Here is a 26,507-nt window from a genome sequence, read left to right as displayed (position 1 = left end):
CCTAGCTACTCAGGAGGCTAAGATCTGAGGATCGCAGTTCAAAGCCAGCCCGGCAAGGGAAGTCCGTAAGACTTATCTCCAGTAAACCACTAGAAAACCGGAAGTGGCACTGTGGCTCAAGTGGTAGAACGCTAGCCTTGAGCTGAAGAGCGCAGGGACAGTGCCCAAGCCCAGAGTTCAAGCCCCATAACCGACAAAAACAAAACAAAAACAAAAAAACCAAGGGATAGCACCCAGGCCCTAAGTTTAAAAAAAAGAAAAATCACACACAAACAAAAAAAAAAACCCACAACCCTCCACTATTAGGAAGAACAGAGCAGGAGCAAGGTGGAGGAAAATAGGTAAGACAAAATCCAGAATCACATAAGATTTATTTTCTCAAATAATTTGAGGGGCTGGGAAGGTGGCTCAGTGGTAGAACGCTTGCCTTGCACGCATGAGGCCCTGGGTTCGATTCCTCAGCACCACATAAGCAGGAAAAAAAAGCCGGAAGTGGCGCTGGGGCTCAAGTGGTAGAGCGCTAGCTTTGAGCTGAAGAGATGAGGGACAGCGCCCAGGCCCAGAGTTCAGGCCCCACAACCAGACCCCCCCAAAAAAATAATAATAATAAAAATAATTTGAGAAAGGGAAAGTTAACCACCTTTGAAACTTCGTTGGGAATCCCAGTTGTTTAGGGCTCTAGCACAGTTGCTGGTTTGTCAGCAGGCAAAGATCTCTGCAGACCCATGGCTCCTAAGCTGGAAGGGAGTGTGCACGGGTCTTCCACGGTGGCGTTCTGCACCTCTGTCCCCAGCTGGGAAGCTCAAGGCACATCCACATCCAGGAGGGAGCGAGCGGACCCCACAAGCTACAAGATCCTTAGCATCCAGTGAAGTAGACGACTCAACCTCCCGGAGCAGGAAGGTTATAGGGGTGACCAACAAGGCAGGAAGAGTGGTCCCAGCCTTAAGTTTTAAAGAAAAGCTTTTTCCGGAGGAAATTGAAACAACCAGGAATCTGTTTATTGTAAACCCCTCTCTCTGCAACGGCATTCGCAACCTGCAAACACAACCACAGAGGCACCTGTGAATTCAACCTCTTCCCAGAAGCAAGAAAAGAGGGGGAAAAAGAGAGGACCCACTAAAGGTGCCCTTTAAAACACAGCTTTAGCTGTAGCATCCTGCAGGGGAGCTACCTAATAAAAATCTCAACTGCAAGTATAAAAACACAGAAAGCCTGGGGCCAGTGGCTCACAACTGTAATCCTAGCTACTCAGGAGGCTGAGATCTGAGGATTGTGGTTTGAAGCCAACCTGGGTAGACTAGTCTCAAGGACTTTTTTTTTTTTTTTTTTTTTGGTCGGTTGTGGGGCTTGAACTCTGGGTGTGGGAGTTGTCCTTGAACTATTTTGCTCCAGGTGGGAGCTCTACCACTTGAGCCACAGTGCCACTTGCAGTTTTCTGATAGTTAATTATAAATAAGAGTCTCATGGACTTTCCTGCCCAGGCTGGCTTTGAACTGTGATCCTCAGATCTCAGCCTCCTGAGTAGCTAGGATTATAGGCATGAGCAACTAGCATCTGGACCTTAAGAATCTTATCTTCAATAAAATACTTAGAAAAAGTTGAAAGTGGCATGGCGCTGTGGCTCAAGTGGTAGAGCGCTAGCCGAACAGCATCCAGGTCCTGAGTTCAAGCCCTAAGACAGGACACACACACACACACACACACACACACACACACACACACACACACACACACACACACACACACACACACACACACACACACACACACACACACACACACCACACACACACACACACACACACACACCAACCAGACTGAGATTTGAAGATCGAGGTTCAAAGCCAACCCAAACAGGAAAATCCGTAAGACTCTTAAAAGGCCAGAAGTGCTATATAGCTCAAGTAGTAGAGCACTAGCCTTGAGTAAAAGAGCTTAGGGATAGCAGCCAAGCCCTGAGTTCAAGCCCCCGAACCACCGCAAAAAAAAAAAAAAAACTCAGTTGGGTGCCAATGGTTCATGCCTGTAATCCCACTTAGGAGGATGAGATATGAGGATCACAGTTCAAAACCAGCCTGGGCAAGAAAGTCTAAGAGACTCTTATCTCCAATAAACCACTAGAAAAACTGGAAGTGATGCTATGGCTCAAGTGGTAGAGCACTTACCTTGAGCTGAAAAGCACAGGAACAGTGCTCAAGCCCAGAGTTTAAGCCCCACAACTGACAAAAAGAAAAAAAAAAAATTACAGATGTGGAGGCTCTCACCCGTAATCTCTTTTTTTTTTTTTTTTTTTGCTTATGTGGTGCTGAGGAATCGAACCCAGGGCCTCTGGCATGCAAGGCAAGCGCTCTACCACTGAGCCACCTTCCCAGCCCCTCACCCATAATCTCAAGAGGCTGTAGTAGGAGGATCATGAGTTTGAGGCAAACCTGGACTACATCGTGAAACCCTATGTCAAAAAATAAAAGAGCTGGGTGCCAGTGGCTAGTGCCTATAATCCTAGCTACTCAGGAGGCTGAGATCTGAGGATCATGGTTCAAAGCCAGCCCAGGTAAGTAAGTCCATGAGACTCTTATCTCCAATAAACCACCAGAAAACCGGAAGTGGTACTGTGGTTCAAGTGGTAGAGCGCTAGTTGAACTGAAGAGCTGAGGGACTGCGCCCAGGCCCAGAGTTCAAGCCCCACGACCTTGACAAAAATAAAAAATAAAATAAAATAATAAAAAATTTTAAAAAGCTGGGCACTGATGGTTCACCCCTGTAATCTCAGCTATTCAGGAGGCTAAGATTTGAGGATTGTGGTTCAAAGCCAGCCCAGGCAGGAAAGAAAGTCCATGAGACCTTTTTTTTTTTTTTTTTTTTTTTTTTGGGGGGGGGGGTCCAGTCATGGGCCTGAACTCTGACCCTGGGTGCTGTCCCTCAGCTCTTCATCTCAAGGCAAGCGCTCTACCACTGAGCCACCTTCCCAGCCCCCATGAGACTCTTATCTCCAATTACCACCAAAAAGAAGCCAGAAGTAGAATTGTGGCTCATGTGGTAAAGTGCTAGCCTTGAACAAAAAAGCTCATCGACAATGCCCAGCACACACACACACACACAGACACACACACACACACACACACAGACAGACAGACACACACACACACACACACACACACACACACACACACACACACACACACACACACACACACACACACACACACACACACACACACACACACACACACACACACACACCATCGACAATGCCCAGCACACATACACACACGGTCATTTACTTCTGGTTTGGGTCTGGGGCTCCCACCGTTCCCACATATGCAGTGGGGCCACGTGGCATCTACATCCTCCCCTGCCCTGGGGAGGACGGGCACTCACCCTCAGCAGGAGGGACTGCAGGTCTTCAGAGTGAGCCCACTGGTCCAGGACGCCATCCAGAGTCTCGATGTACCAAGAGCCGCTCTTGACGTCCCTCCAGGAGACGAAACCTTCGGGAGGAGAACACAGAGCCGCTGCAGAGCTGCCCCTGGCCAGTCGTGCAGGCTGGGACCACATCAAGATGACCCTCCACGTCCCCGTGGTGAGGGCAGCGCCAGTCCCGCAGCATAAGCTCGGGACCTGACTCAACCTCCTGACCCTGTTTTCCCAGCTGCGGAGCAACAGCTCCGAGAAGCACGTGCCTCACCCCAGGGAAGAAGGAAATCCTTCCTTCCTTCTTTCCCACCCTTTAGGGACAATGACTGTCCCCATTTTAAGGTCGAGAGAGCCAAGGCAGGGGGAATCCCTAAGCTGCCCACTCCCCCTGAGTAGAGGCTGCCAGGGGAGGCTGCAGGCTCAGGGGCACAGACGGCAAGGGGCACAGCGGGACTGCATGGGCAGCTGCCTGGGCCGCAGGAGCTCACCTGGGAAGGTGGAGTAGGACACGAGGATGTCACTGGGGGTGGGCAAGCTTGACATGGCATCCAGCTGGTCCGAGGACCTTGTGCCCTCCTGGAAAGGGGCAGCGTCGGGCTCAGGGTCGCTGCTGGACCCCCTGTCTTCAGGGAAACTGAGGGTCACCTCAAAACCATGGTCCCTCTGCTCTGTGAGAGGCAGAAAGCAACACTACGTCACTGCGACCCACACACCACTGCAACACAGGGATTTTTTCCTAACAAGGAAGAAAGAGGCCTCACCATCAGTGTACCGAACACTCAAAGGAAAATTAACGCCAGCCCTTTAAATTTTCCAAATTAGGGGCTGGGAAGGTGGCTCAGTGGTAGAGCACTAGCCTTGCAAGCCTGCGGCCCTGGGTTCGATTCCTCAGCACCACATAAGCAAAAAGAAAAAAGCCGGAAGTGGCGCTGTGGCTCAAGGGGTAGAGCGCTAGCTTTGAGCTGAAGAGCTGAGGGACAGCGCCCAGGCCCAGAGTTCAGGACTGGACCCCCCAAAAAAAAAAAATTTCCAAATTAAAGAGGAAGGAACATTTCCTAACTCATCCTCCACAGACAGCATGATCTGGACAGACACTAAGACACTACAATAAAATACAGCTAAAAGTCTTTAAGAACATTCATGCAAAAATATGTCATCAACATTAGCACACAGCTGGGTGCCAGTGGCTCACATCTGTAATCCTAGTCAGGAGGCTGAGATCTGAGGATCACAGTTCAAAGCCGGACTGGGCAAAAATGTCCGTGAGACTTTTTTTGTTGGTGGTTATTGTTATGGGCTTGAACTTGGGGCCTGGGCACTGTCTCTGAGCTCTTTTTGCTAAAGGGTAGTAGTACTCTACCACTTAGAGCCACTGTGCCACTTCCAGTTTTCTTTTTTGTTTTTTTTTTGGTCTGGTCGTGGGGCCTGACCTCTGGGCCTGGGCGCTCTCCCTCAGTCCTTCAGCTCAAGACTACCACTTGAGCCACAGTGCCACTTCTGGCTTTTTTTTCCCTTGCTTATGTGGTGCTGAGGAATCGAACCTAGGGCCCCATGCATGCAAGGCAAGCACTCTACCACTGAGCCACCTTCCCAGCCCCACTTCCAGTTTTCTAGTAGTTAACTGGAGTTAAGAGTCTCATGGACTTTCCTGCCCAGGTTGGCTTCCAACCATGATCCTCAGATCTCAGCCTTCTGAGTAGCTAGAATTACAGGTATGAACCACTGGTATCTGGATCTGTGAGACACTTATCTCCAATGAACCAGCAAAATGTCAGAAGCAGAGGTATGGCTCAAGTGATAGAGATCTAGCCTTGGGTAAAAAAGCTAAACAAGAGCACAGGCCCAGAGTTCAATCTTCAGTACTGGCACAACACAGACAGACACACAGACACACTCAAGCACACAGAACTCATAGCACATGTAAAGGATCATGTATCCTGACCAAATGAGACTTTCTGGAATGAAGAATGGCTTGATATTTAAAAATTAACCAATTAACTTACCACATCAATAGAATGAAAGGGAAAAACTACATAACTGATGCAAAATAAAAAAACCATTTGACAAAAACAAAGGGAAGGAGAGTAGGCATATCACAGCTCAGGGCCATGCCTAAGTGGAAAGCAAGATCCTCTCCTAAAAACAGCCAGAGAAAAACAGGGCTGGAGGTGTAGATCAGCCTAGCAAATGTGAGGCCCTGAGTTCAAAATCTCCAGTCTCCCTCTCCCCAAAAATGTACTTAATAAAATTCAACAACCTTTCATGATTAACAACAAATACCTTAGGGCTGGGAAGGTGGCTCAGAGGTAGAATCTTGCCTTGCATGCATAAGGCCCTGGGTTCGATTCCTCAGCACCACATAAGTAGAAAAAGGCAGACGTGGCGCTATGGCTCAAGTGGTTGGGCACTAGCCTTGAGCTGAAGAGCTGAGGGACAGTGCCCAGGCCCAGAGTTTAGGCCCCAAAACCAACCAACCAACAAACAACAACAACAACAAAAAAAAACCTCAACAGGCCAAGAACAGAAGTAAAACTACCTCCATATAATAGGAACCACCAGTGAAAAATCTCCCGTAGACATTGCTCTCAATGGTGAAAGACCAAAAGCATTTCCTCCATAACCAGGGCACCTGAGTGCTTTGCACTTCAACATGGCACCACAAGTTCTAGCCACAGCAACTCGGCAAGAAAAGAAACACAAATCATCCAAATTGACAACTATCTCTGTTCACAGATGGTATGATCTGTGAGTATGTAAAAAAATCTTAAAGAAGCTGGGCGCCAGTGGCTCACATCTGTAATCCTAGCTACTCAGGAGGCTGAGATATAAGGATCAAGGTTCAAAGCCAGCCCGGGCAGGAAAGTCCCCAAGACTTCTATCTCCAATAAACCAGTCAGAAAACCAGAAGTGGTGCTGTGGCTCAAGTGGTAGAGCATTCACCTTGAGCTGAAGAGCTGAGGGACACATGCCCAGAGTTTAAGCCCCATGACTGACCAAAAAAAAAAATCCTAAAGATTACAGAAACAAAAACTGTTAGAATTGATCAAATACATAATCAAACTCACAAAATACCTTGAAAAGGAAATTATACCTATTCCATTTACAACCAGTATCAAAAAGTGGAAATACTTGGGAATCACCTTAACCATGGAGGTAAAAAAACATGTACAGGGCTGGGAAGGTGGCTCAGCGGTAGAGCGCTTGCCTTGCATGCCTGAGGCCCTGGGTTCTATTCCTCAGCACCACATAAGCAAAAAGAGAAAAGCCGGAAGTGGTGCTGTGGCTCAAGTGGTAGAGTGCTAGCCTTGAGCTGAAGAGCTGAGGGACAGCGCCCAGGCCCAGAGTTCAGGCCCCACGACCGGACCCAAAAACAAAAACAAAAAAAATGTACAACAAAAACTACAAGACAGTACTCAAAAAAATTAAACATACACATTATTTTTAAAAATGCATGCCATGACAGACTAGAAAACCTAATGCTAGAATGTCAACAGTACTCAATACAATTTATAGATTAAATGCAGTTTCTGTCAGCACTTCAGTACTTATTTGCAAAAATAAAAAATGCTATACTACAATTCAACTGGAATCTCAAGGGATTCCAAATAACCAAAACTATCTTGAATAAACACAAGAAAGCTGGAGAACTCATACTTCCAGAATTCAAACTGGCTACAAAGCTATGCTATTCAAAACCATGTGGTACTAGCATAAAGGTAGATGTGGAGACCACTAGCATAAAAGAACACCCCGAAATCAACTCACAAAAACAGTCACATGGTTTTTCACAGCCGGGTGCTGGTAGCTGGTAAGGTGCCTAGAACCCTAGCTATTCAGGAGGCTGAGATCTGAGGATCAAGGTTCAAAGCCAGCCCAGGTAAGAAAGCCCATGAGATTTTTATCTCCAATTTACCATCTGGGAAGTAATGCTGTGGCTCAAAGTGGTAGAGCAGCAGCCTTGAGCAAACAAAGCTCATGGACAGTGCCTAGGCCCTAAGTTCAAGTCCCACAACCTACCAGAAAATAAAATAAAATTTCATTATTTCCTAGGTGTATAAAACCCGCAGCCACTGTGATATAGTGAAATTGCTTTCTGCCTTCTCAGCATGAGCTCTACAATTCTAATTGAGTGGTAATCTGGCTTTGGCCCCTTGGATCATGCTTCACACCTGGTCACTGACCTGACACATCCGTTTCTAACTTTGAAACATGTTCTTCGGCCCTGGTGCTGCATTATCTCTTACCAAAGGAAGCATGTCTTGTTTTAAATTCTAACAGTGAGTTTCAAAATAGCAACACCATAGTCACCAAACCCAGAACAAGTTTTCTCATGTATGTGAACAGGACATCTGACCCCACACAGACCTAGGGCTATTTTGTGAGTGGATATGGTGCCACCATGTGGCCACAGTATTAAACACCAGATCACAGCATGAGGAGTAAAGCAGACTGAGCTCCAGATGAGGGGGATTCTTAATCCGCCTTGTCCAGCTTTGACATCAGGCTGCTCCAGGGAGTTACAATTTGCCTTGATTTCATGTGAGAGGGGACATTATTTCAAAGTTTCTCTTCGGCCCTGAGCATCCTCAGGAAGCTTAGTTCCTTGCTCCATTTTTCCATTTTGTTTTATTAAAAGGAGGTAATGGAGCCGGTGTGGTGGTATATGCCTATAGTCCTAGCACTTGCAAAGTGGCAGCAAGTTCGAGACCAGCCTGAGCTACACAGTGAAGCCCTAGCTCAAGTAACTCAGGACTGGGGATGTAGCTCAGTAGGAAAGCAATTACCTAGAGTATGTGAAAAACCCTGGATTCCATACTCAGCATTGCTAGAAAAAGTGAGGAGAGCCGGGCACTGGTGGCTCACATCTGTAATCCTAGCTACTCAGGAGGCTGAGATCTGAGGATCACGGTTCAAAGCCATCTCCAATAAACTACTGGAAAACCGGAAGTGTAGCTGTGGCTCAAGTGGCAGAACACTTGCCTTGAGCTGAAGAGCTGAGGGACACCCCCCAGGCCCAGAGTTCAAGCCCCACAATGACAAAAAGAAAAGAAAAAGTGAGGAAAAGCCAGGTACTCTGGTGGCTCACGCCAGTTACTCAGGAGGCTGAGATCTAAGGATCATGGTTCAAAAGCTGCAGGCATAAAAGTCTGTGAGGCTTTTTTTTTTTTTTTTTGGCCGATCATGGGGCTTGAAATCTGGGCCTGGGCGCTGTCCCTCAGCTCTTCAACTCAAGGCTAGCACTCTACCACTTGAGCCACAGTACCACTTCCAGTTTTCTGGTGGTTTATTGGAGATAAGAGTCTCACGGATGGGCTGGGAAGGTGGCTCAGTGGTAGAGCACTTGCCTTGCATGCATGAGGCCCTGGGTTCGATTCCTCAGCACCACATAAGCAAAAAAAAAAAAAGCCGGAAGTGGCGCTGTGGCTCAAGTGGTAGAGAGTGCTAGTCTTGAGCTGAAGAGCTGAGGGACAGCGCCCAGGCCCAGAGTTCAGGCCCACAACCCGACCCAAAAAAAAAAAAAAAAAAAAGAGTCTCACGGACTTTCCTGCCCAGGCTGGCTTTGAACCGTGATCCTCAGATTTCAGCCTCCTAAATAGAGTTCAGGCCCACGATCAGACCAAAAAAAAAAAAAAGAGTCTCACAGACTTTCCTGCCCAGGCTGGCTTTGAACCGTGATCCTCAGATTTCAGCCTCCTGAATATCTAGGATTACAGGCATGAGCCACCAGCACCCAGCCTGTGAGGCTCTTAACTCCAATTAACTACCAAAAAGTCACAAGTGGAGCTATGGCTCAAGTGACAGAGTTGTAGCCTTAAACAAAAAGCTCAGACAGTGCCCAGGCCCTGAGTTCAAGCCCTAGGACTGGCACAAAATCATCAAATCAGGAAAATGGGCCTTTGAAAATTCCAATAAATCCGTTCTTTAGTTTCTCCTTGCTGTTCTACTCCCTTTCTCCAGGTTGGTTTGAATGGGGTCTCAAGATGGCAGAGACTAGAGAGTGACATGGAAAACCAAGTGTTTCTCCATTTGACTTTTTCTACAGAAACTCCAAAGTTGTCTTTTGCCTATAATCTTAGCGACTCAGAAGGCTGAGATCAGAAAAATCATGGTTTGAGGCCAGCTCAAGCAGACAAATTCAAGAGACTCTATCTACAATGAACCAGCAAAATATCAGAAGCAGAAGTGTAGCTCTTGAAGCAGAAAGCCAGCCTTGAACAAAAAAGACAAGTGAGAGTATGAGGCCCCGAGTTCAAGCCCAAGAACTGGCATAAATGTATGTGCAGGCACAACACACACACACACACACTCTCTCTCTCTCTCTCTCTCTCTCTCTAAGATGAAGTTGGCAGAGGGGCCACCACATGACAGTGGTGTGAGTCAGTGGGTACAGGTGGGGGGGGGGGGAGGATGGGACTTGGGAATTGAGGAGCTGCTTACCCCCACCGCAGGCCTGGATGAAGAAGAGCTTGGGCTTCCCGCCCAGGCCAGGGCAGTGGGTCCCATTAAAGATGTTCACAATCCTCTCCACAGACACAGAACGTCCATCTGTGCCATAAATGGCACCCGGGAACTGCAGGTGGCTGGCCTGGAAGCCCAACAAGCTGGGTTACACAACGAGACCTGGGACAGTAGCCACCCACCTGTCCAAAAGCATCATGGGAGCCAAGCTTTCAGAAGGCCCAGGGCAGTGCGAGCAGCAAAGCTCATCAGTGGCCAAGCCTGGAGAGGGCCCCAGCAGGAAAGGGCCCCGTACAGACACAGGGCAAGGGAAGTAGCTGACAACACCTGTGTGCAGAGTACTGAGAAACATCAGGATGAGAGCTCAGTGAGAAGACATGGCCTCTCCCACCTTGTCCTCTGCGGTGAAGCAGAGGGGCAGACAGTGCCTGAGAAAACAGCAGGAGGTGGACAGGACCTCAAAACCTCACCACGGATGTAAGGAGGGATGGCCTCCTGTGTGCCCTCCCAGGACAGCAGACCAGGGGAAAGGGAAGGGGGGAAGGGGAGAAGGGATGCAGGAGGGCAGGCTCCTACCTGACAGCCATGAGACAGGATGACCACCACACAGCAGTCCAGAGCACGATGGTCCCGCTGCGCCAGCTCTGTCAAGGCCTGGACCATTTGCTAGGAGGAGAGGCAGCAGTGGGGAGCACCCTAAGGCCTGCACAGCCACCCCCCCTCCCCCGCCACCACAAATACACTGCTCTCAGGGAAAGGAATGTGTCTGTGTATAGTGCTCATCTAATCCCAACAACCTTATCAGGGCAACTGAGGCACAGGAGGTCACATGGCAGGCAGCACAGAGCTAATCCTCACACTCTCCTTCGCTCATCTGATGCCTGAATCTGTAGCAACTGGGCCATATGCGCACACACACACACACACACACACACACACACACACACACACACACACACACACACACACACACACACACACACACACACACACACACACACACACACACACACACACACACACACACACACACACACACACCCTCTCTCTCTCTCTCTCTCCAGATGTAAAGATGAGGCTTTTTGGGGAGTCGGCCTGCTTTCGGGTCCCTTGGAGGCCTCGGGTCCCTTGGAGGCCTCGGCCCATTTGCCCACCATCCCCCAGGTGGGCAGGGACTGTACCTTGGCAGACAGGTCACACTTGACCTCCACAGAAAAGTGCAGCTGGTGGAAGCGGTGCTGCAGCTTCTCACAGTCCACGTTGGAGCCAGTGCGCAGGCTGAGCCTCGAGGCAGGGCAGAAGTTCACATTGTTGACAATGAGACAGTAGCCACATGGGTCTGCATCCATAACATACGCCTGTCCAAGCAGATATACTGTAAACAAGGGGTGGGGGAGTTCACTGCACTCCTCAGGAAGGCAGGCGAGTCCCTGGTCCTGGCCCTCTCCCACCAGAGTCTGGAAAGCTGGGGCAGGATGCAGAGGTCTGCCTCCCACTGTGGGTCCCAGCTAGATAGTGCTGGGTGAGTGCCAGCTGCCTGGCTTCTCTCTGGAGAGGGCTTGCTTCTGTCACAGCAGTCAGCAATGGGAGCCACTGGCTTAAAAATCTTAACAAGCCAAGCTAGGCACCAGTGGCTCAGGTCTGTAATCCTTGCTGCTCAAAAGGCTGAGATCTGAGGATCTCAGTTTGAAGCCAGGAAAGTCTATGGGACTCATCTCTATTTAGCCACCAAAAACCCCTAAGTGGAGTTGTGGCTCAACTAGTAGGGCGCTGGCCTGGAGTAAAAAGAAGCTCAGGAAGCTGAGTGCTGGTGGCTCAGCCAGCAAGCGAAGCTACTCAGGAGGCCAAAGCCAGACAAGCAGCAAAGTCTGTGAGACTCTCATCTCCAGTTAACCACCAGAAAACCAAAGTGGTAGAGTGCTAGCCTTGAACACAAGAGCTCAGGGACAGTGCCCAGGCCCCAAAATCAAGCCCCATGATCAAGGGGGAAAAAAAAAAAAAGCAACTCAAGGACAGTGTCCAGGCCCTGAGTTCAAGCCCCAGGATTGGCATGAAAGGAAGGAAGGAAGATAGGAAGGGAGGGTGGGTGGGAGGGCAAAAAGAGACAAAGACAAAAAAGACTGAGAGAGAGAACCTTACATGCCACACAGGCCAGCAGTTGTGGCCCAGGGCACAGGTGAGAAGCTCGTGGTGGGCTTGTCAGTCAGCAGGCTTGGCCAGGGTCTGCCTCCAGAGCATCTGGGTCTGGGGTCCATCTGTGCCATAAATGACACCCGGGAACTGCAGGTGGCTCCCCAGGCTCAGACCCTTGGGCTCCCTCACAAGGCACATTCTTGTTTGTGGCTCTTGGTACTTTCTATATTCCCTCTGACAGAGGGGGACCAGAGAAGGTGTGGTGTTGTCCCCTGGTGTCCCATCCAAGAATGGAGCATGGGTGACTTGGCGTGGGGTGGACAGCACAGCTGAGCCAATGCCCCTTGCCCACCCCGTAAGGTCTGACCCTGACCTTCCAGGTGAAGAAGGGTAAGGAGGAACCCATCTACACCAGCAAATACTGCACAGGGTCAGGGAGCCATGGAGGAGGAGCAGGGTTCCCTCACTTCCTACAGCTTCAGAGAAGGGACTGGGATAGAGAGGGACAAGCCCAGAGCCACTGGCCTCCCAACCACACAAAGACTCACCAAATCCGTGTTTCCCCGCAACCTCTCCTGAGCACCTGTCAATGCAGAGAAAGGGAAATGCAAATGTCAGGGTCCCCCTGGGAAAGACCAAAAGATTACAGCAACACCCCCCCCCAAAATGAGAGAGGCTCAGGACCTCAAGGACCGCAGGCTCTGCTGGTGGGAATCAGCAGCACAGCCCCATGGAGAATGGTCCAGAAATTTCCAACAACATTAAACACATACTCATCCTCTGAACTATGTCCGGACCTATTTCCAAGAGAAATGGATGCACCTGGAGATAGCCACGAAAAGAGCTGTTGAGATACTCACTGTGGCTGTGGTAGATGATTCATGTGGTAGAATGAATGCCCATCAAGTACTGAGTTCAAACCCAGTACTCCTGAGAGAAGGGAAGGGAAGAGGGAGGAAAACAGGAGGGGAACAGAGAGAGAAAGAGAGAGGAAGGAAGATGAAAGAAAGAGAGAAAGGAAGAAAGGAGACAGAAAGACAGGGAAGGGGGGCAGGTGCCTGTAATTCTCGCTACTCAGGAGGCTGAGATCTGAGGATCACAGTTCAAAGCCAGCCCAGGCAAGAAAGTCCATTAGACTCTTATCTCTAATAAACCACTAGAAAACTGGAAGTGGCGCTGTGGCTCTAAGTGGTAGAGTATTAGCCTTGAGCAAAAAAAGCTCAGAGACAGCTGAGTTCAAGCCCCATGACCAACAAAAAAGAAAGAGGAAGAAAGGATGGGAAGGAAGGAGAGGGAAAATAGGCTTATGTTTTTGAGCTATGCTCAAAAGCCCAAAAATGGGCCTATGCTGGGAACTAAGGCTGGTCATGGTGACTCACATCTGTAATCCCAGCACTCAAGAGGATTTTCAGTTCCAGTTCATTTCTGGAAGGCCCTGCTCTAATTAACTTCTGGTTAACTTCTGTAGTTAACTTCTGGTTGAACCCTTGGTTACCCACCAACCACTGTACCAAAACTCACAGACATCACGGAATCCTCCAGAAACAATGTCCACTGGCCTGGGTAGTTCTGGTCTGAGAACCTCTGGCCTACGCTGGGCTGGTGTGAGCTCCTCAGGTCCCAGCACCATGGGGGTGAGCTTTCCTTGGGCTGGCTGCCACAGATCCCGCTTTGTCACTCTTGGTTCCTCCGTTTTGCTCCCAGTAGGTGCCAGGACCACTGGCACCAGGGCCTCAGGGTCCCTTGACACTGCTTGCCGACTCGTTCGCAGGAACGAGGCCAGTGTGTCCTGGCCCGTGTCCTCTAAGCAGGAGATGAACAGGGGAAGGGCCTGCTTCCCTCGGGTCTCCAGATCTGTAACCAGCTGCCTGGCTTGGTCCCGCCGGGACCGGGAGCCTGCATGCTGTAGGGAGAGAAAGATCAGACCTTCCTTACCCAGCTACTTCTATGTGGCTCTCTCCTGCCTCGCTTCCCATCTAGCATGTTTCCACATGGGCAGAAACAGACCTGCAGGTACACTGAGCATGGGTCTGTCAGTCTCCCTGCACTGTACTTATCTATCCATGAGTATTTCAGGGCATCTACTACATGCCCAGCACTGTGCTCACAAAAATCTTGTAGCAAACAGGGCCGTGAGTCCTATGTCCAGCACAAGAAGGAAAAGGAAAAAAAAGGGAGGAGGAAAGACTAGATTTTAATTACTCCCGAAACCCATGAGGAAACACCAGTTTGAAGAAGAAAGTGACAGAGATCTGCCTCAAAAAAAAAAAAAAAAGAAAAAGAAACATGGTCCCAGCAAGGGGGAGGACAATGGACAGGAGGCAGCCATGGCCACGTCAGGAGGCAGAGCGAGAATGACAAGACAGAATGCAGAGAACGTGGGCACTGACTGTGTGCCCAGGAGGTGGACAAATGGACAGGGGTGCAAACCATCAGAATATTGGGGCCACTGAGGAAGATGGAGCAGAAAGAAGCACCCAGTTGTCTGCTGCCTGTTCCTAGAAAGCCAGCTCTGGCAAACTGCAGGCTCCATAGATTTCCTATGCAGCTGCTCCAGAACTTTCCCTGAAGACAGAGATGCTCTGAACTGAGGCTCTACAATGTGGTCACTGGCAGCCAGATGTGGCTACGGAGCATGTGGGCGCATGAAGGAAATAAAAATTTTCATTTTACTTCACTTTTTTTTTTTTTTTGGTTTGGGGGATTGAACTCAACATCTACCATAAGTTTACTTAAGTCTATTGTTTAACCTCATCTCCATTCATTTTTGTCCTATTTTTTTCACATTGAGTCTCACATTTTTGCCCAAATTGGCCTTCAAATGTGAACCATTTCCATAGCCATTCCTGGCTTGTTAACTTTTTGCCTCAGCTAGCCTTAAACTGAAATCGTCCCAATGTCTACCATTACAGGATTCCGTCACCCTGACCAACATACTTTGTTAGAAGCTTCAGGCACAGCTCAAACAGTAGTATGCATGTCTAGCATTCATAAAGCCCTGAAATCAAACCTCAGTTCTGTCAAAAACAAACAAACAAACAAAAAAACCTGAGGGGCTGGGAAGGTGGCTCAGTGGTAGAGTGCTTGTCTTGCATGCATGAGGCCCTGGGTTCCTCAGCACCACATAAGCAGAAAAAGCTGGAAGTGGTGCTGTGGCTCAACTGGTAGAGCACTAGCCTTGAGCTAAAGAGCTGAGGGGCAGTGCCCAGGCCCAGATTTCAGGCTCCATGACCGACAAAAATAAATAAATAAATAAACAAATATTAAAAATCTGACTCTGTTGCTAACATTTTTTTTTTTTTTTGGTCTTGGGGCTTGAACCTCAGGTCCTAGACTCTGTCTCTGAGCCTCTTTACACTCAAGGCTATAGTGCTCTACCACTTGAGCCACAGCACCACTTCCAGCTTTCTCTGAGTAGTTTTTTGGATATAAGAGTCTCACAAACTTTTCTGCCCCTGCTGGCTTCCAACCTCAATCCTCAGACCTCAGCCTCCTGAGTAGTTAGCATTATAGGCATGAGCCACCAGGGCCAGGTTGTTGCTAACATTTTAAGTCAGAGAAGGAAACAAGGAAACCAAGATTTCCAGCCTCTTTTCAAGTGTGAAATATCTGCTAACACTGGGAGGACTGGTGAAGGGAACCGGGCAGGGAAGTCCATTACAGCACCCAGAGCGTGAGGACTGTGAACCCTTGGAATGGACTTCAGGGATTACCGTCCAAGTCACTTCCACTCCACCACACAGAGGGCATTCCTGACTCCTTTATTATTAATCACTTCATTGTGCCAGGCCACTCATGGGTGGGTGGGTGGGTGGATGGATGGATGGAGGGAGGGATGGAGAAGGTGGAGCCCCCAGGGCAACGCGGGGGCCTTCAGCCTGCTCCTCAGGGTAGGTCTGTGTCCTCACAGACCTGTGGGGTGCTAGGACAAAGATCTTAGAGTGCTTTATTTATATATATATATATATATACACACATATATATATAAAGATATATATATCTTTTATCTTTATATGTATATCTTTATATATATATATCCTTATATATCTATATATCTTTATATATATATAAAGATATATAGACACATAAATATATATCTATATATCTTCACAAGGGTCGGTCAGGGTGGTGGCTCTCGTCCGTAAAACCAGCTACTCCCAAAGACCAGAAAGCTCTCCATTAGAGTCCAACCTAGGCAAAGTTAGCGAGACCCCTGTGCCACACCACGGTTCCCCAAAAGGAGTGAGTAGGGATCATGAAGCGCCGGAAAGGGGGGTGGCAAAGGCTGTGGCAATCGCCGCGGTCCCCACCCTCAGCCAAGAAGTCTGCGCGCAGCGCGGGAGGCCGGGGAGCGGGGATGGGGGGCGGGGCAGAGGGAGACCGCGCGGGAGTCGGGGAGCGGGGACGGTGGGGGAGTGCGGAGGGAGGCCGCGCGGGAGCCGGGGAGCGGGGACGGTGGGAGAGTGAAGAGAGAGGCCGTGCGGGAGCCGGGGAGCGGGGATGGGGGGCGGGGCAGAGGGAGACCGCGCGGGAGTCGGGGAGCGGGGACGGTGGGGGAGTGCGGAGGGAGGCCGCGCGGGAGCCGGGGAGCGGGGACGGTGGGAGAGTGAAGAGAGAGGCCGCGCGGGAGCCGGGGAGCGGGGATGGGGGGTGCGGAGGGAGGCCGCGCGGGAGCCGGGGAGCGGGGATGGGGGGGCAGAGGGAGGCCTCGCGGGAGGTAGGGGAGCGGGGATGGGGGGGCAGAGGAAGGCGGCGCGGGAGGTCGGGGAGCGGGGATGGGGGGCGGGGCAGAGGGAGACCGCGCGGGAGTCGGGGAGCGGGGACGGTGGGGGAGTGCGGAGGGAGGCCGCGCGGGAGCCGGGGAGCGGGGACGGTGGGGGTGCGGAGGGAGGCCGCGCGGGAGCCGGGGAGCGGGGATGGGGGGTGCGGAGGGAGGCCGCGCCGGAGGCCGGGAAGCGGGGATGGGGGGGCAGAGGGAGGCCTCGCGGGAGGTAGGGGAGCGGGGATGGGGGGGCAGAGGAAGGCCGCGCGGGAGGTCGGGGAGCGGGGATGGGGGGGCAGAGGAAGGCCGCGCGGGAGGTCGGGGAGCGGGACGGTGGGGGAGCGGGGATGGGAGAGCGGAAGGAGGCCGACGGGAGCGGGGGTCCGGGGGAAGAGGCCGCGCGGAGCCGGGCGCACCTGGATGTCCTCGATCATGTCGGGCGTGAAGAGCTCGCGATTCAGCAAGGCGTCCCAGAGCGAGGCCACCTGCAGCTCGCCCACCAGGCGCACCCGGCACCGCCGAAGGAGCCTCCGGTCCGCGTCGTCCATGGCCTGCAGGCGGATGGGCCCGGAATTCCGTCCGCTTCCGGATCTTGGGCCCGCCCCTCCCGTTCCTCAGGTTCCGCCTCAAGCCCCACGCCCACCCGGCGACACTGCCCCAGGTCCCTTCCGCACCACCCGGGGGCCCCGGTCCCTCCCTGAGACCCCAGGAACTGTGCGGCCCTGCCACGGCTCTCCTCCGGCCCGCCTCAGGACCCTGCCCGCTGCTTTGCCCCCTCGCCCAGGAAGAGCCTGCAGGACACGCCCCTTCCCAGTGCCCCACCCCCTCGCCCTGGAAGAGCCTGCAGGACACGCCCCTTCCACTGCCCCACCCCCTCGCCTTGGAGGAGCCTGCAGGACACGCCCCTCCCACTACCCCACCCCCACGCCTTGGAGGAGCCTGCAGGACACGCCCCTTCCACTGCCCCGCCCCCTCGCCTTGGAGGAGCCCGCAGGACACGCCCCTCACACTGCCCCGCCCCCTCGCCTTGGAGGAGCCCGCAGGACACGCCCCTCACACTGCCCCGCCCCCTCGCCTTGGAGGAGCCTGCAGGACACGCCCCTCACACTGCCCCGCCCCCTCGCCCTGGGGGAGCCCGCAGGACACGCCCCCTCCCACTACCCCGCCCCCTCGCCCTGGCGGAGCCCGCAGGACACGCCCCTCACACTACCCCGCCCCCTCGCCTTGGATGAGCCCGCAGGACACGCCCCTCACACTGCCCCGCCCCCTCGCCTTGGAGGAGCCTGCAGGACACGCCCCTCACACTGCCCCGCCCCCTCGCCCTGGGGGAGCCCGCAGGACACTCTCGGGTCACTACCTCCCTTTCCCGGGAGGAACCTGCAGGACCTGGTGTCGTTTTCCCGTCCTTCCTCGCCCTCCTCCCCAGCTCAGATCAGGCTCCTGGTCCCTCCCTTAATCCCACCCCTTTCCCGAGCACAGCTTTGCATTTGTGCTTTCTCTTCCTGGCCCGGACACACGCCGCCTCTACCTTTACCGGGACTCCGGGGTCACACTACCAACAGGAGAAAGTTATGCCTAGACCCTTCGCGTGTTCCGACTCATTTCAACCTCCGCGAACCCCACATAGAAGTCTCCCTCCCTCCTGAATAAACTGCAGAGAGAAGAAAAAAAAAAAAAAAAGAAGTCTCCCTCCCTCCCTGGTACTGTGATCTAGACTCAGTTTCCTCTATGAACCCAACCTACAGTAGTCTAAAGTTGCTCTCCCCTCTGCCACCCTAGCACCCCCCAAAAGGAAAAGAACGGACAAAAATCTAGTCCTCTAAACTCAAGTTTTGCTCAGCTCGTTTTCAAAAATAATTGTTCCTGTTTATTAAGTTTTAAGTTCCGGCTATTGTGGTGAGCCATTCTTCGTAGCTTTTCATTTATTCCTGCTACCAAGGAAGTCATCTTTTCTCTGCCAGATATGGAAACTGGCTCGGGTCACAAGTGAAAACAGCCAGAGAGATTCAAACTAAAACTTGACTACCTATCCCTAACCACCTTAGAATAGGCCAAAAGACAAACTTACCATAAATTAAAAGACCTTAATTTGTCTCATGGTTCTAAGAATCAAGGAACACTTCATTCCATAAAATAGAATGAAAGTCCCTTGAGCTGAGCAGACAGGTTGATTTTTATAGACACAAGGCTAAAGCAGGAAAACAAAAGTGGATTGTTTATTTCAAAGTTAACTTTCCTGGAAAGTGTAACTAAAGCGGAAGAGATGTATGTTGGTCAGCGACTTGCCTGATATCTTGCTAAATTTGTCATAACCTCAGATATACAAACGTCCATTTAGTGATGGTGGGTAACAGAATCTTTAGTGTTTGGGCCTAGCAGGCCCAAATACTCACATTTATCTTAATACATGTAATCATTTTGAAACAGATGGTAGAGATCCACCCCTTCCTGGGTTTTTGAGAGATTAATTGAAGAGAAGAGTCTCACAGAGACTTTTCTGCCCAACTGGTTTCAAACCATGCTTCTCAGATCTCAGCCTCCTAAGCTACAATTTTTTTTTTTTTTTTTTTTTGTCGGTCATGGGACTTAAACTCTGGGCCTGGGCACTGTCCCTCAGCTCTTCAGCTCAAGGCGAGCACATGAGCCACCAGCGCCTGGCCCCCTGTAGATTCTTTTTTTTTTTTTTTTTGGTCGGTTGTGGGGCTTGAACTCTGAGCCTGGGCACTGTCCCTCAGCTCTTCAGCTCAAGGCCAGCGCTCTACCACTTGAGCTACAGTGCCACTTCCGGTTTTCTGGTGGTTTATTGGAGATAGGAATCTCACGGTCTCTCCTGCCCGGGCTGGCTTTGAACCGCGATCCTCATATCTCAGCCTCCTGAGTAGCTAGGATTACAGGCGTGAGCCACCAGCGCCCGGCCCCAAATACTTTTTTTAAAAATATTTATTGGCAGCTCATATGTGCCTAGATCTGTGCAGACCCAGAGAATGTAGATGTGAAAAAAATAGGTAAGAAATCTCTGTCCTCAGAAACTTACATTCCACGGAGAAGAAACAGGCAATTAAAGTGAAGAAAGAAAAGCAGTATGAAGCCTGGCACCAATGCCTCACACCTGTCATCCTAACTACTCAAGGAAGCTGATATCTGATGATCACGGTTCAAAGCCAGCCTGTGAGCCGCTTATCTCCACATAATTATCAAAAAGTGGAGCTATGGCTCAAGTGATAGAACGCTAGCCTTGAGCACAAAAGCTCAGGGACAGCGCCCAGGCCTTGAGTTCAAGTCCCAGGACCAGCTTAATGATGCAAACTACTTTTTAAAGGATTTTTTAAAATGCACAGGGCAAGGATATAAGAAGCCTCTTTCTTTATATCCCCAAGAGATCTCTCATTGACAAAAAGTTTACCAATCCCCTTTCCCCTCCCTACCTCCATTTCTAATGGATCTGGCATACTATAGGGTAGAGATCTCTTTAACAGAATTAGGACTCCTAGATTCTAGATTTTCGGAAGTCCCTGCCCCTCTCGGTGTCTCAAGATAGGAGGAGATGGACCAGGAAGGATCCCTAAGGTCCTTTCCAACTCTGACGCTCCAAGGTTCTATGAATAGGGTTAAGGAGAACTGGGACCAGCGATAGCTTCCCCATCCTAGCAACTGTTGCTAGACAGGGGCCGCCTCCTGGTAGGAGTAAAAACCCCTCCCTGAGTCCGGGAAGTCTTCCTGGCATCCCACAATGCACAGCGACTTTGCCTAGCTAGGAAGCACGTTTTGACCTCTTTGGTCACCACCAACCCTTTGGACCCAGCCACCATAGCGCGCCTCGTTCCTATAGCAACCGCGCCAGGTCCACGCGCCGACGGTGGATGGTAAGGGCCAAAAAACAGTTGCAAAGTAGAAGCCGTAGACTCGGCGAGTCGGCGCCGTCGGCGCGCGGGCCCTTTAAGAGTCACGTGACTCCTTCGGCCGGGTCCCCGCCTCTTTCCCTTCCCCAGGCCCGGGCGAGCGCTGGTGTGGACGGGAAGCTGCCGGCCCGGCGGGCTAACTGGAGCGCGGACGCTGCAGCCGGTTGGGCCGGTGCCCTTTCCCGGTAACTCCTTCCCGGCATGACGCGGGGAGCCGCGGACGTGGCGGGTCCGGGATCTCCCGTCAGTGCCTTCTCGTTCCCGGTGCCCGCTGGGCCCGGGGGTGGGGGAGGATCGGGAAGCGACCCGGCCTGGCCCCGGGTTCTCGGGGCGGCGGGGAAGGAGGTCGCCTCCTGGGATGGCTGCGACCTCCGGTGGGCGCTCGAGGAGGGGCTCAGACCCAGAACGGGTCCCCGGGAGCCTCTGCCTGGGCCTGGGGCCCCGGCCCCCAGGGCGAGCAGCCTACCTGTTACAGGGCAGGTGTCACCCTTGGCCCGGGCCCCCAGGGCGGGCCGCCTACCTGTTACCGGGCCGGCCCAGACCCATCTGACTGACCCAGGTGAACGCCAAGTAGAAATAACAATCCCACCACTTGGTGGCTGTTGACTCCATCCATGCCTGGTAACCTTTGACATACATTAATCCCGGTGACGGCCCTGCCTATTTTAGAATGAGAACGCTTAGGCCCAGTGAAATTAACTTGCCCAGAGTCATGGAGAGGTGTAGGACCCATCCCAACTTTAGTCTGATTCCAAAGCCCGTGCTTCATCACCTTCACGGTTTTTGCAGGTCAGATCCGCTTGTTTTAAAGGAAAAAAAACTGGTTAGGATGTTACTGGTTATGCAGTTATAAACATCAATCATCAGTTGAGTCCATTTTTCAAGGACTCCCAGGCAAGCGTTAGGCTTTCACTTGTAAAAACCCGCCACTTCTAAGATGTCATATTACACATTTGCATCTGGACACTTTATGACAAGTCAAGATAAATGTGATCCACAGGGGGAGTGGAGAGGGGATTGTGTAATATAACAAAGATTATGCTCCTGAATTGAAAATGTCTGTTATATCTCACTGCCAGCCAAGATTATTTCCAAAACCCTCAGTGAATTCAATCCTGAGGCTCACCAAACGTGGAGCTTAAAGCATTTTTTTTTTTTGTCACTAATTCTCATTCACCTGCAAAACTAAATTTTTCCCTATTTTTTTTCTCCCTGGAGTTTCTCCTTTATTATGACTGTTATTGCTAATGGAACAAAAGAAAAGCTGGTCATTTTCATGTTAGAATGGACAAAACAAATGGAACAGAATAGAATTGGTGTATCCTAAGTCTTAGCTGCCAAGTATTTTAAGAGTGCTTTATTTTAACTTTATTGTCAGGATAGATGAAATCTCTTATTTGAGAAACAGTCACCCTGATTATCTGTTTATATTTTCATACATACACTTATTATTTCTCCATCTCATTCATTTTTCAGTCATTTTTAAAGCTTTTCTAACCCAAAGCTTCTGGAGAGTCATTCTTATCACTAATCTTTTTCTCTGTAGTGGGTCTTGTAATAATCCAAAGTAGTAGCAAGATTCCTGATTTATTTAAAAGGTAATGGGTTTTCATCTGTCTATCTTATCCATTCCCCTGCAAAGCAAAACTGTCGGAGATTCTGCACTGAAACTTACTACTTCTTCAATCATTGCAGCTCTGGGAAGGAAGAGAGATGGAAGTGAGGAAGTTGAGCATTTCCTGGCAATTCTTGATAGTTCTGGTTCTGATCCTGCAAATTCTGTCTGCGCTGGATTTTGACCCATACAGAGTCCTAGGGGTCAGCCGAACAGCCAGTCAGGCTGACATTAAAAAGGCTTACAAGAAGCTCGCCCGGGAATGGTAGGTGAAACAGAACCACAGTTTAATGTAAGCTAAGTAGTGTTAGCAGGGCGATGAAGAATAATTAGGATTGGCTTTTCTCTGTCTCTATTCTGTATTTCATGTGTATCTGTCTCTCTCCCTAGATAGGAATATATCTGTCTAGAGTATTTAGTGTGAAACTAAAAGGAGCAGCTTTATTTTTTTTTTTTAGAACATAGTAACCAACTGTGGGTAAAATACTCTACCCTTTACTCTTTTGGAGTAAAAATACTAAGGAGCCCACTGTCCTATTCTCTAAAAATGTTTATGCATTAAGCAAGTTTAGAGTAGCACTTTTTATCTTCAATTTAAAAAGGATGTTTAGGAACTGAGAATCTTAAAGCAAATATTATGGATGTATCCTGGTTTTGTCAGTAGTTCCTTGGATGGTAATTAGCAGAGTATCAATAAATCTAAAGCTTTTTTTGGACAGTCATCTTGGGTTTCTCCCACCAAAGAAACAGAAATGTTGGGTGATAGAGCTTGAGGAGGAGCTACATGAGGAAGAGAAAGGCCTGTGAGAATACTTTCAGGTAACTTCCAGGTGGCTGAGACAATCAAAAGCAATGAGCAGATTTGCACGGATAGGCTCCAAAGTAGGCCATTACTGCATGCTCAGGTCCAGGTTCTGTGTGTTTCAATTCACTGAACCTTATAATTAGCCTGTGAAGGAGGATATTGTTGAACCTGTCTTACAGATGAAAAAAACTGAGGCTCAGAGTTGGTAAACTTGTAAAACCTTAGGGTTCTGTTGTCTGTTGTGCACCAACTGACTCTATTGGTGTGATTTTTAAAGCATTTTCTCATCTCAGTGGAAAGAGGGAAAGGACCTGATGCGAGCAGGAAGTTCGACAGGAGTGACACTGCCATATGTGGGTGGCACCCATACATGAGTCTGCCTGGTACCACTCTTCTTAGTGAGCAAATAGACCCTACTGTTATTAAGCTGATTGCAAAAGAAAGAGGTAGAAGCCCACAACAGTGGCTCACACCTGTAATCCTAGCTACTCAGGAGGCTGAGATTTGAGGATCGAGGTTTGAAGTTGACCCACACAGGAAAGTCCATGGAATTTTTTTTTTCTTTTTTTTTGCTGGTCGTGGGGCCTGAACTCTGGGCCTGGGCGCTGTCCCTCAGCTCTTCAGCTCAAGGCTAGCACTCTACCACTTGAGTCACAGCGACACTTCTGGCTTTTTCTGTTTATGTGGTGCTAAGGAATCGAACCCAGGGTCTCATGCATGCAAGGCAAGCACTCTACCACTGAGCCACTTTCCCAGCCCTGCATGGCATTCTTATCTCTAATTAACCACCAAAAAGCTGGAAGTGGAACTGTGGCTCAAGTGGTAAACTGCTGTCCTTGGCAGAAAAAGCTAAGGGACAGCATCTAGGCTCTGAGTTCAAGCCCAGTACTAGCACCAAAAAAAAAAAAAAAAAAGGAGGGCTAGAAGTATGGCTTAGTGGTAGACTGCATGCACAAATGAGGCCCTGAGTTCAATTCCTCAATACCACATACACAGAAAAAGCTGGAGGTAGCATTATGGCTCAAGTGGTAGAATGTTAGCCTTGACAAATGAAGCTCAGGGACAGTGGCCAGGCCCGGAGGTCAAGCCCCAGGACTGGCAAGAAAGAAAAAAAGATAAAATGCAATATAATATAATGCATTCAATAAATATTTTAGGTCATATTAGGAATCTAGAATTACTGGACACTAGAAAAAGGCAATCTCTAATTTTACATGGCCTCTTTCCAGAGTCTCTATACCAAACTTGCTTTTGGTAACATTTCAAACTCTTGTCCCTTTATGTAAGAACTATATATAAACCTGCAGTTAATTCATAAAGTAACAGCATTCTTTTGGACAGTATACAATAGCTTAAGGATGCATAGCTCTTTGCCCTGTCTGTCTTGTGGAGCTGAAAGGTGTGTTATGGTATTGAGTAAATCAATCATATGATTCTTTTCCTTAATTAGATTCTAACAGTAATTCATCACCATAGAAATATAGTGTCATCTAGTGACATGTGCAACTCTATTTTACATGTACATTTCCACTGTACCATTACTTACTGCTGCTTTGATTGTGACTGTGTTTTAGTTTGGAGTAGTTTCAGTGTTATATCATAATGGGCTCATTTACACTGAAGAAAACAGTGTTTTTCAGCTTGACATTTCATAAGGAACTGTAGCAGGGAAACTGGTGAACTATTAGATTGTATTTTACTAGGTGTTTCACTAAGTATTGCTCAGTCTTCTCAGGAATTTTCCCTTCCTTGCTTGGTGAAACCATGTGAAATTGTTTTTTCCTCTCAGAAAAATTATGTTTCCCACCCAATAATTGTTTATTTTATTTTTCATAGATACATTGTGTCTGTCATCTAGGCTAGCCAAGTAACAACTCCTTTGACCCCAAGAAAAGTAAATAGGGTTGGATGCCCATGGCTCATGCCTGTAATCCTAGCTACTCAGGAAGCTGAGATCTGAGGATCTGAGTCAAAGCCATCCCGGACAAGGAAAGTCCATGAGACTCTTATCTCCGATATACCACCAGAAAACTGAAGTGGCGCTGTAGCTCAAGTGGTAGAGCACTCTCCTTGAGCTGAAGAGCCCAGGGACAGTGCCCAGGCCCAGAGTTCAAGCCCCATGACCGACAAAATAAACAAATAAATTGGCCTAACATGGTTCAGCCAGCTGCGCAGGAAATGAATTTGTTTCCTTCTTGCTGTATTATTGTTTCTCCCTTTATTTTTGTTTCTTCAGAAGTCACTAGCTGCCATGCACAGGAGTTCAGAGTTTCTTCATTTTGTAAGGGAATGTTTGCATATTGTAGTTGGTAAAAGAATTTCATATTCACTGAAATTCCAGCATTGGAGGATACTTTCCTTCCTAGGGCGGAACTTCCCCTTTTGTATCTGTGTTTCACTTTATATTCAGGGACCCACTCCCTGTGCACAGACTGTGTGTGATTTCCTTAGTGCTGGGTACTCTCTCTGCTTCAGTCTCCTAAGAAATCTTTTCCTACCCTTCTTCACCTAGAAAGTTCTTTATGTTAAATCTTCATTTGAAGGATTGCATAATTTTCTCCACTCAGTCGTTAGCCTAAGTTTGAATAGTGAAACCCCTTTTTTTTTGGTCATTCAGAACATTCTTTGGACCCACCATCTCATTTCCTTCCATCATGCTGTTTTTATTGTATTTAACAGAGATATTCCCAAGGATTTAACCTGAAGGGCAGAATGATGTCAGAGATGAGAGTATGTGCTCTATATCATTCAAATACATTGAATGAGTTCATTAAATTCTAAGATGTGGGGTGTTTTTTTTTTTAATTATTCTAATGCGCTTGGCATATTTTTAGTAGTTATTTACTTCCCTGTGGATTGTTTTATCTTTCCAGAACCTTTGCTAGAAGAAATTTAGAAGAGGTTAACAGAATTGATTCCATAGAGAATAAATGTGGGGCCAAGTATGGTGGCACATGTTTGTAATCTCAGCCATCAGGAGGCTGAGGCAAGCAAACCTTGAGTTGCAGGCTGGCCTGGGCTATAAGGGAGACTGTCTCAAAAGATAAACACACAAGCAAACTCTGTCATTTGTGTGTGTGTGTGTGTGTGTGTGTGTGTGTGTGTGTGTGTGTGTGTGTGTGTGTGTGTGTGTGTGTGTGTGTGTGTGTGTGTGTGTGTGTGTGTGTGTGTGTGTGTGTGTGTGTGTGTGTGTGTGTGTGTGTGTGCGCGTGCACCTGTACTGGGACTTGAACTTAGGTCCTGGCACTCAAGGCTGGTGCTCTACCATTTGATCCACAGTTCTACTTCAGGCTTTTTCTTCTGGCTAATTGCTGCTAGAATCTCTCAGCCTCCCAAGCAGCTAGGATTATAGGCATGAGCCACCAGTACCCAGCTTGTCATTACAGTCTTTTAGTGTAGTGAATATATACTTATGGA

The 26,507-nt window shown here is 49.4% G+C and overlaps 2 protein-coding genes across 5 annotated transcripts in view; one reads left to right on the top strand and one right to left on the bottom strand.

The window, feature by feature from the left end:
• Positions 1 to 154: 154 nt before the first annotated feature.
• Casp9 (caspase 9) lies at positions 155 to 17,541 on the bottom strand. Of its 2 annotated transcripts, XM_070037888.1 has the most exons (10): positions 17,188 to 17,541; positions 13,531 to 13,912; positions 12,558 to 12,592; positions 11,058 to 11,234; positions 10,453 to 10,542; positions 9,856 to 10,003; positions 3,906 to 4,085; positions 3,382 to 3,491; positions 2,169 to 2,222; positions 155 to 1,038 (listed from the first exon to the last, which is right to left on the bottom strand). In XM_070037888.1, the coding sequence occupies exons 1-10, from the start codon at positions 17,317 to 17,319 to the stop codon at positions 946 to 948; spliced, it is 1,401 nt and encodes a 466-aa protein (XP_069893989.1). In that variant the 5' UTR covers positions 17,320 to 17,541; the 3' UTR covers positions 155 to 945. The 2 variants fall into 2 exon arrangements, with proteins under 2 accessions (XP_069893989.1, XP_069893990.1); XM_070037889.1 differs by lacking the exon at positions 2,169 to 2,222 and having other exon boundaries at positions 157 to 1,038.
• Positions 17,542 to 20,763: 3,222 nt separating this feature from the next.
• The window catches only part of Dnajc16 (DnaJ heat shock protein family (Hsp40) member C16), a 29,808-nt gene continuing 24,064 nt past the window's right edge, over positions 20,764 to 26,507 (top strand). For 2 of the 3 annotated variants that reach the window (XM_070037886.1, XM_070037885.1), the window contains exons 1-2: positions 20,764 to 20,855; positions 22,366 to 22,550. In XM_070037886.1, the coding sequence (XP_069893987.1) occupies positions 22,384 to 22,550 (167 nt within the window). In that variant the 5' untranslated portion in view covers positions 20,764 to 20,855; positions 22,366 to 22,383. The remainder of the gene's footprint in view (positions 20,856 to 22,365; positions 22,551 to 26,507) is intronic. The other variant, XM_070037887.1, reaches the window with a different exon arrangement.

This window comes from Dipodomys merriami, unplaced genomic scaffold (genome assembly GCF_024711535.1).
Source record: "Dipodomys merriami isolate MVZ:Mamm:240054 unplaced genomic scaffold, mDipMer1.0.p SCAF_28, whole genome shotgun sequence".
Taxonomy (NCBI): domain Eukaryota; kingdom Metazoa; phylum Chordata; class Mammalia; order Rodentia; family Heteromyidae; genus Dipodomys; species Dipodomys merriami.
The sequence above is the reverse complement of the archived record's forward strand: the minus strand, read 5'-3'. Positions and strand labels throughout refer to the sequence as shown.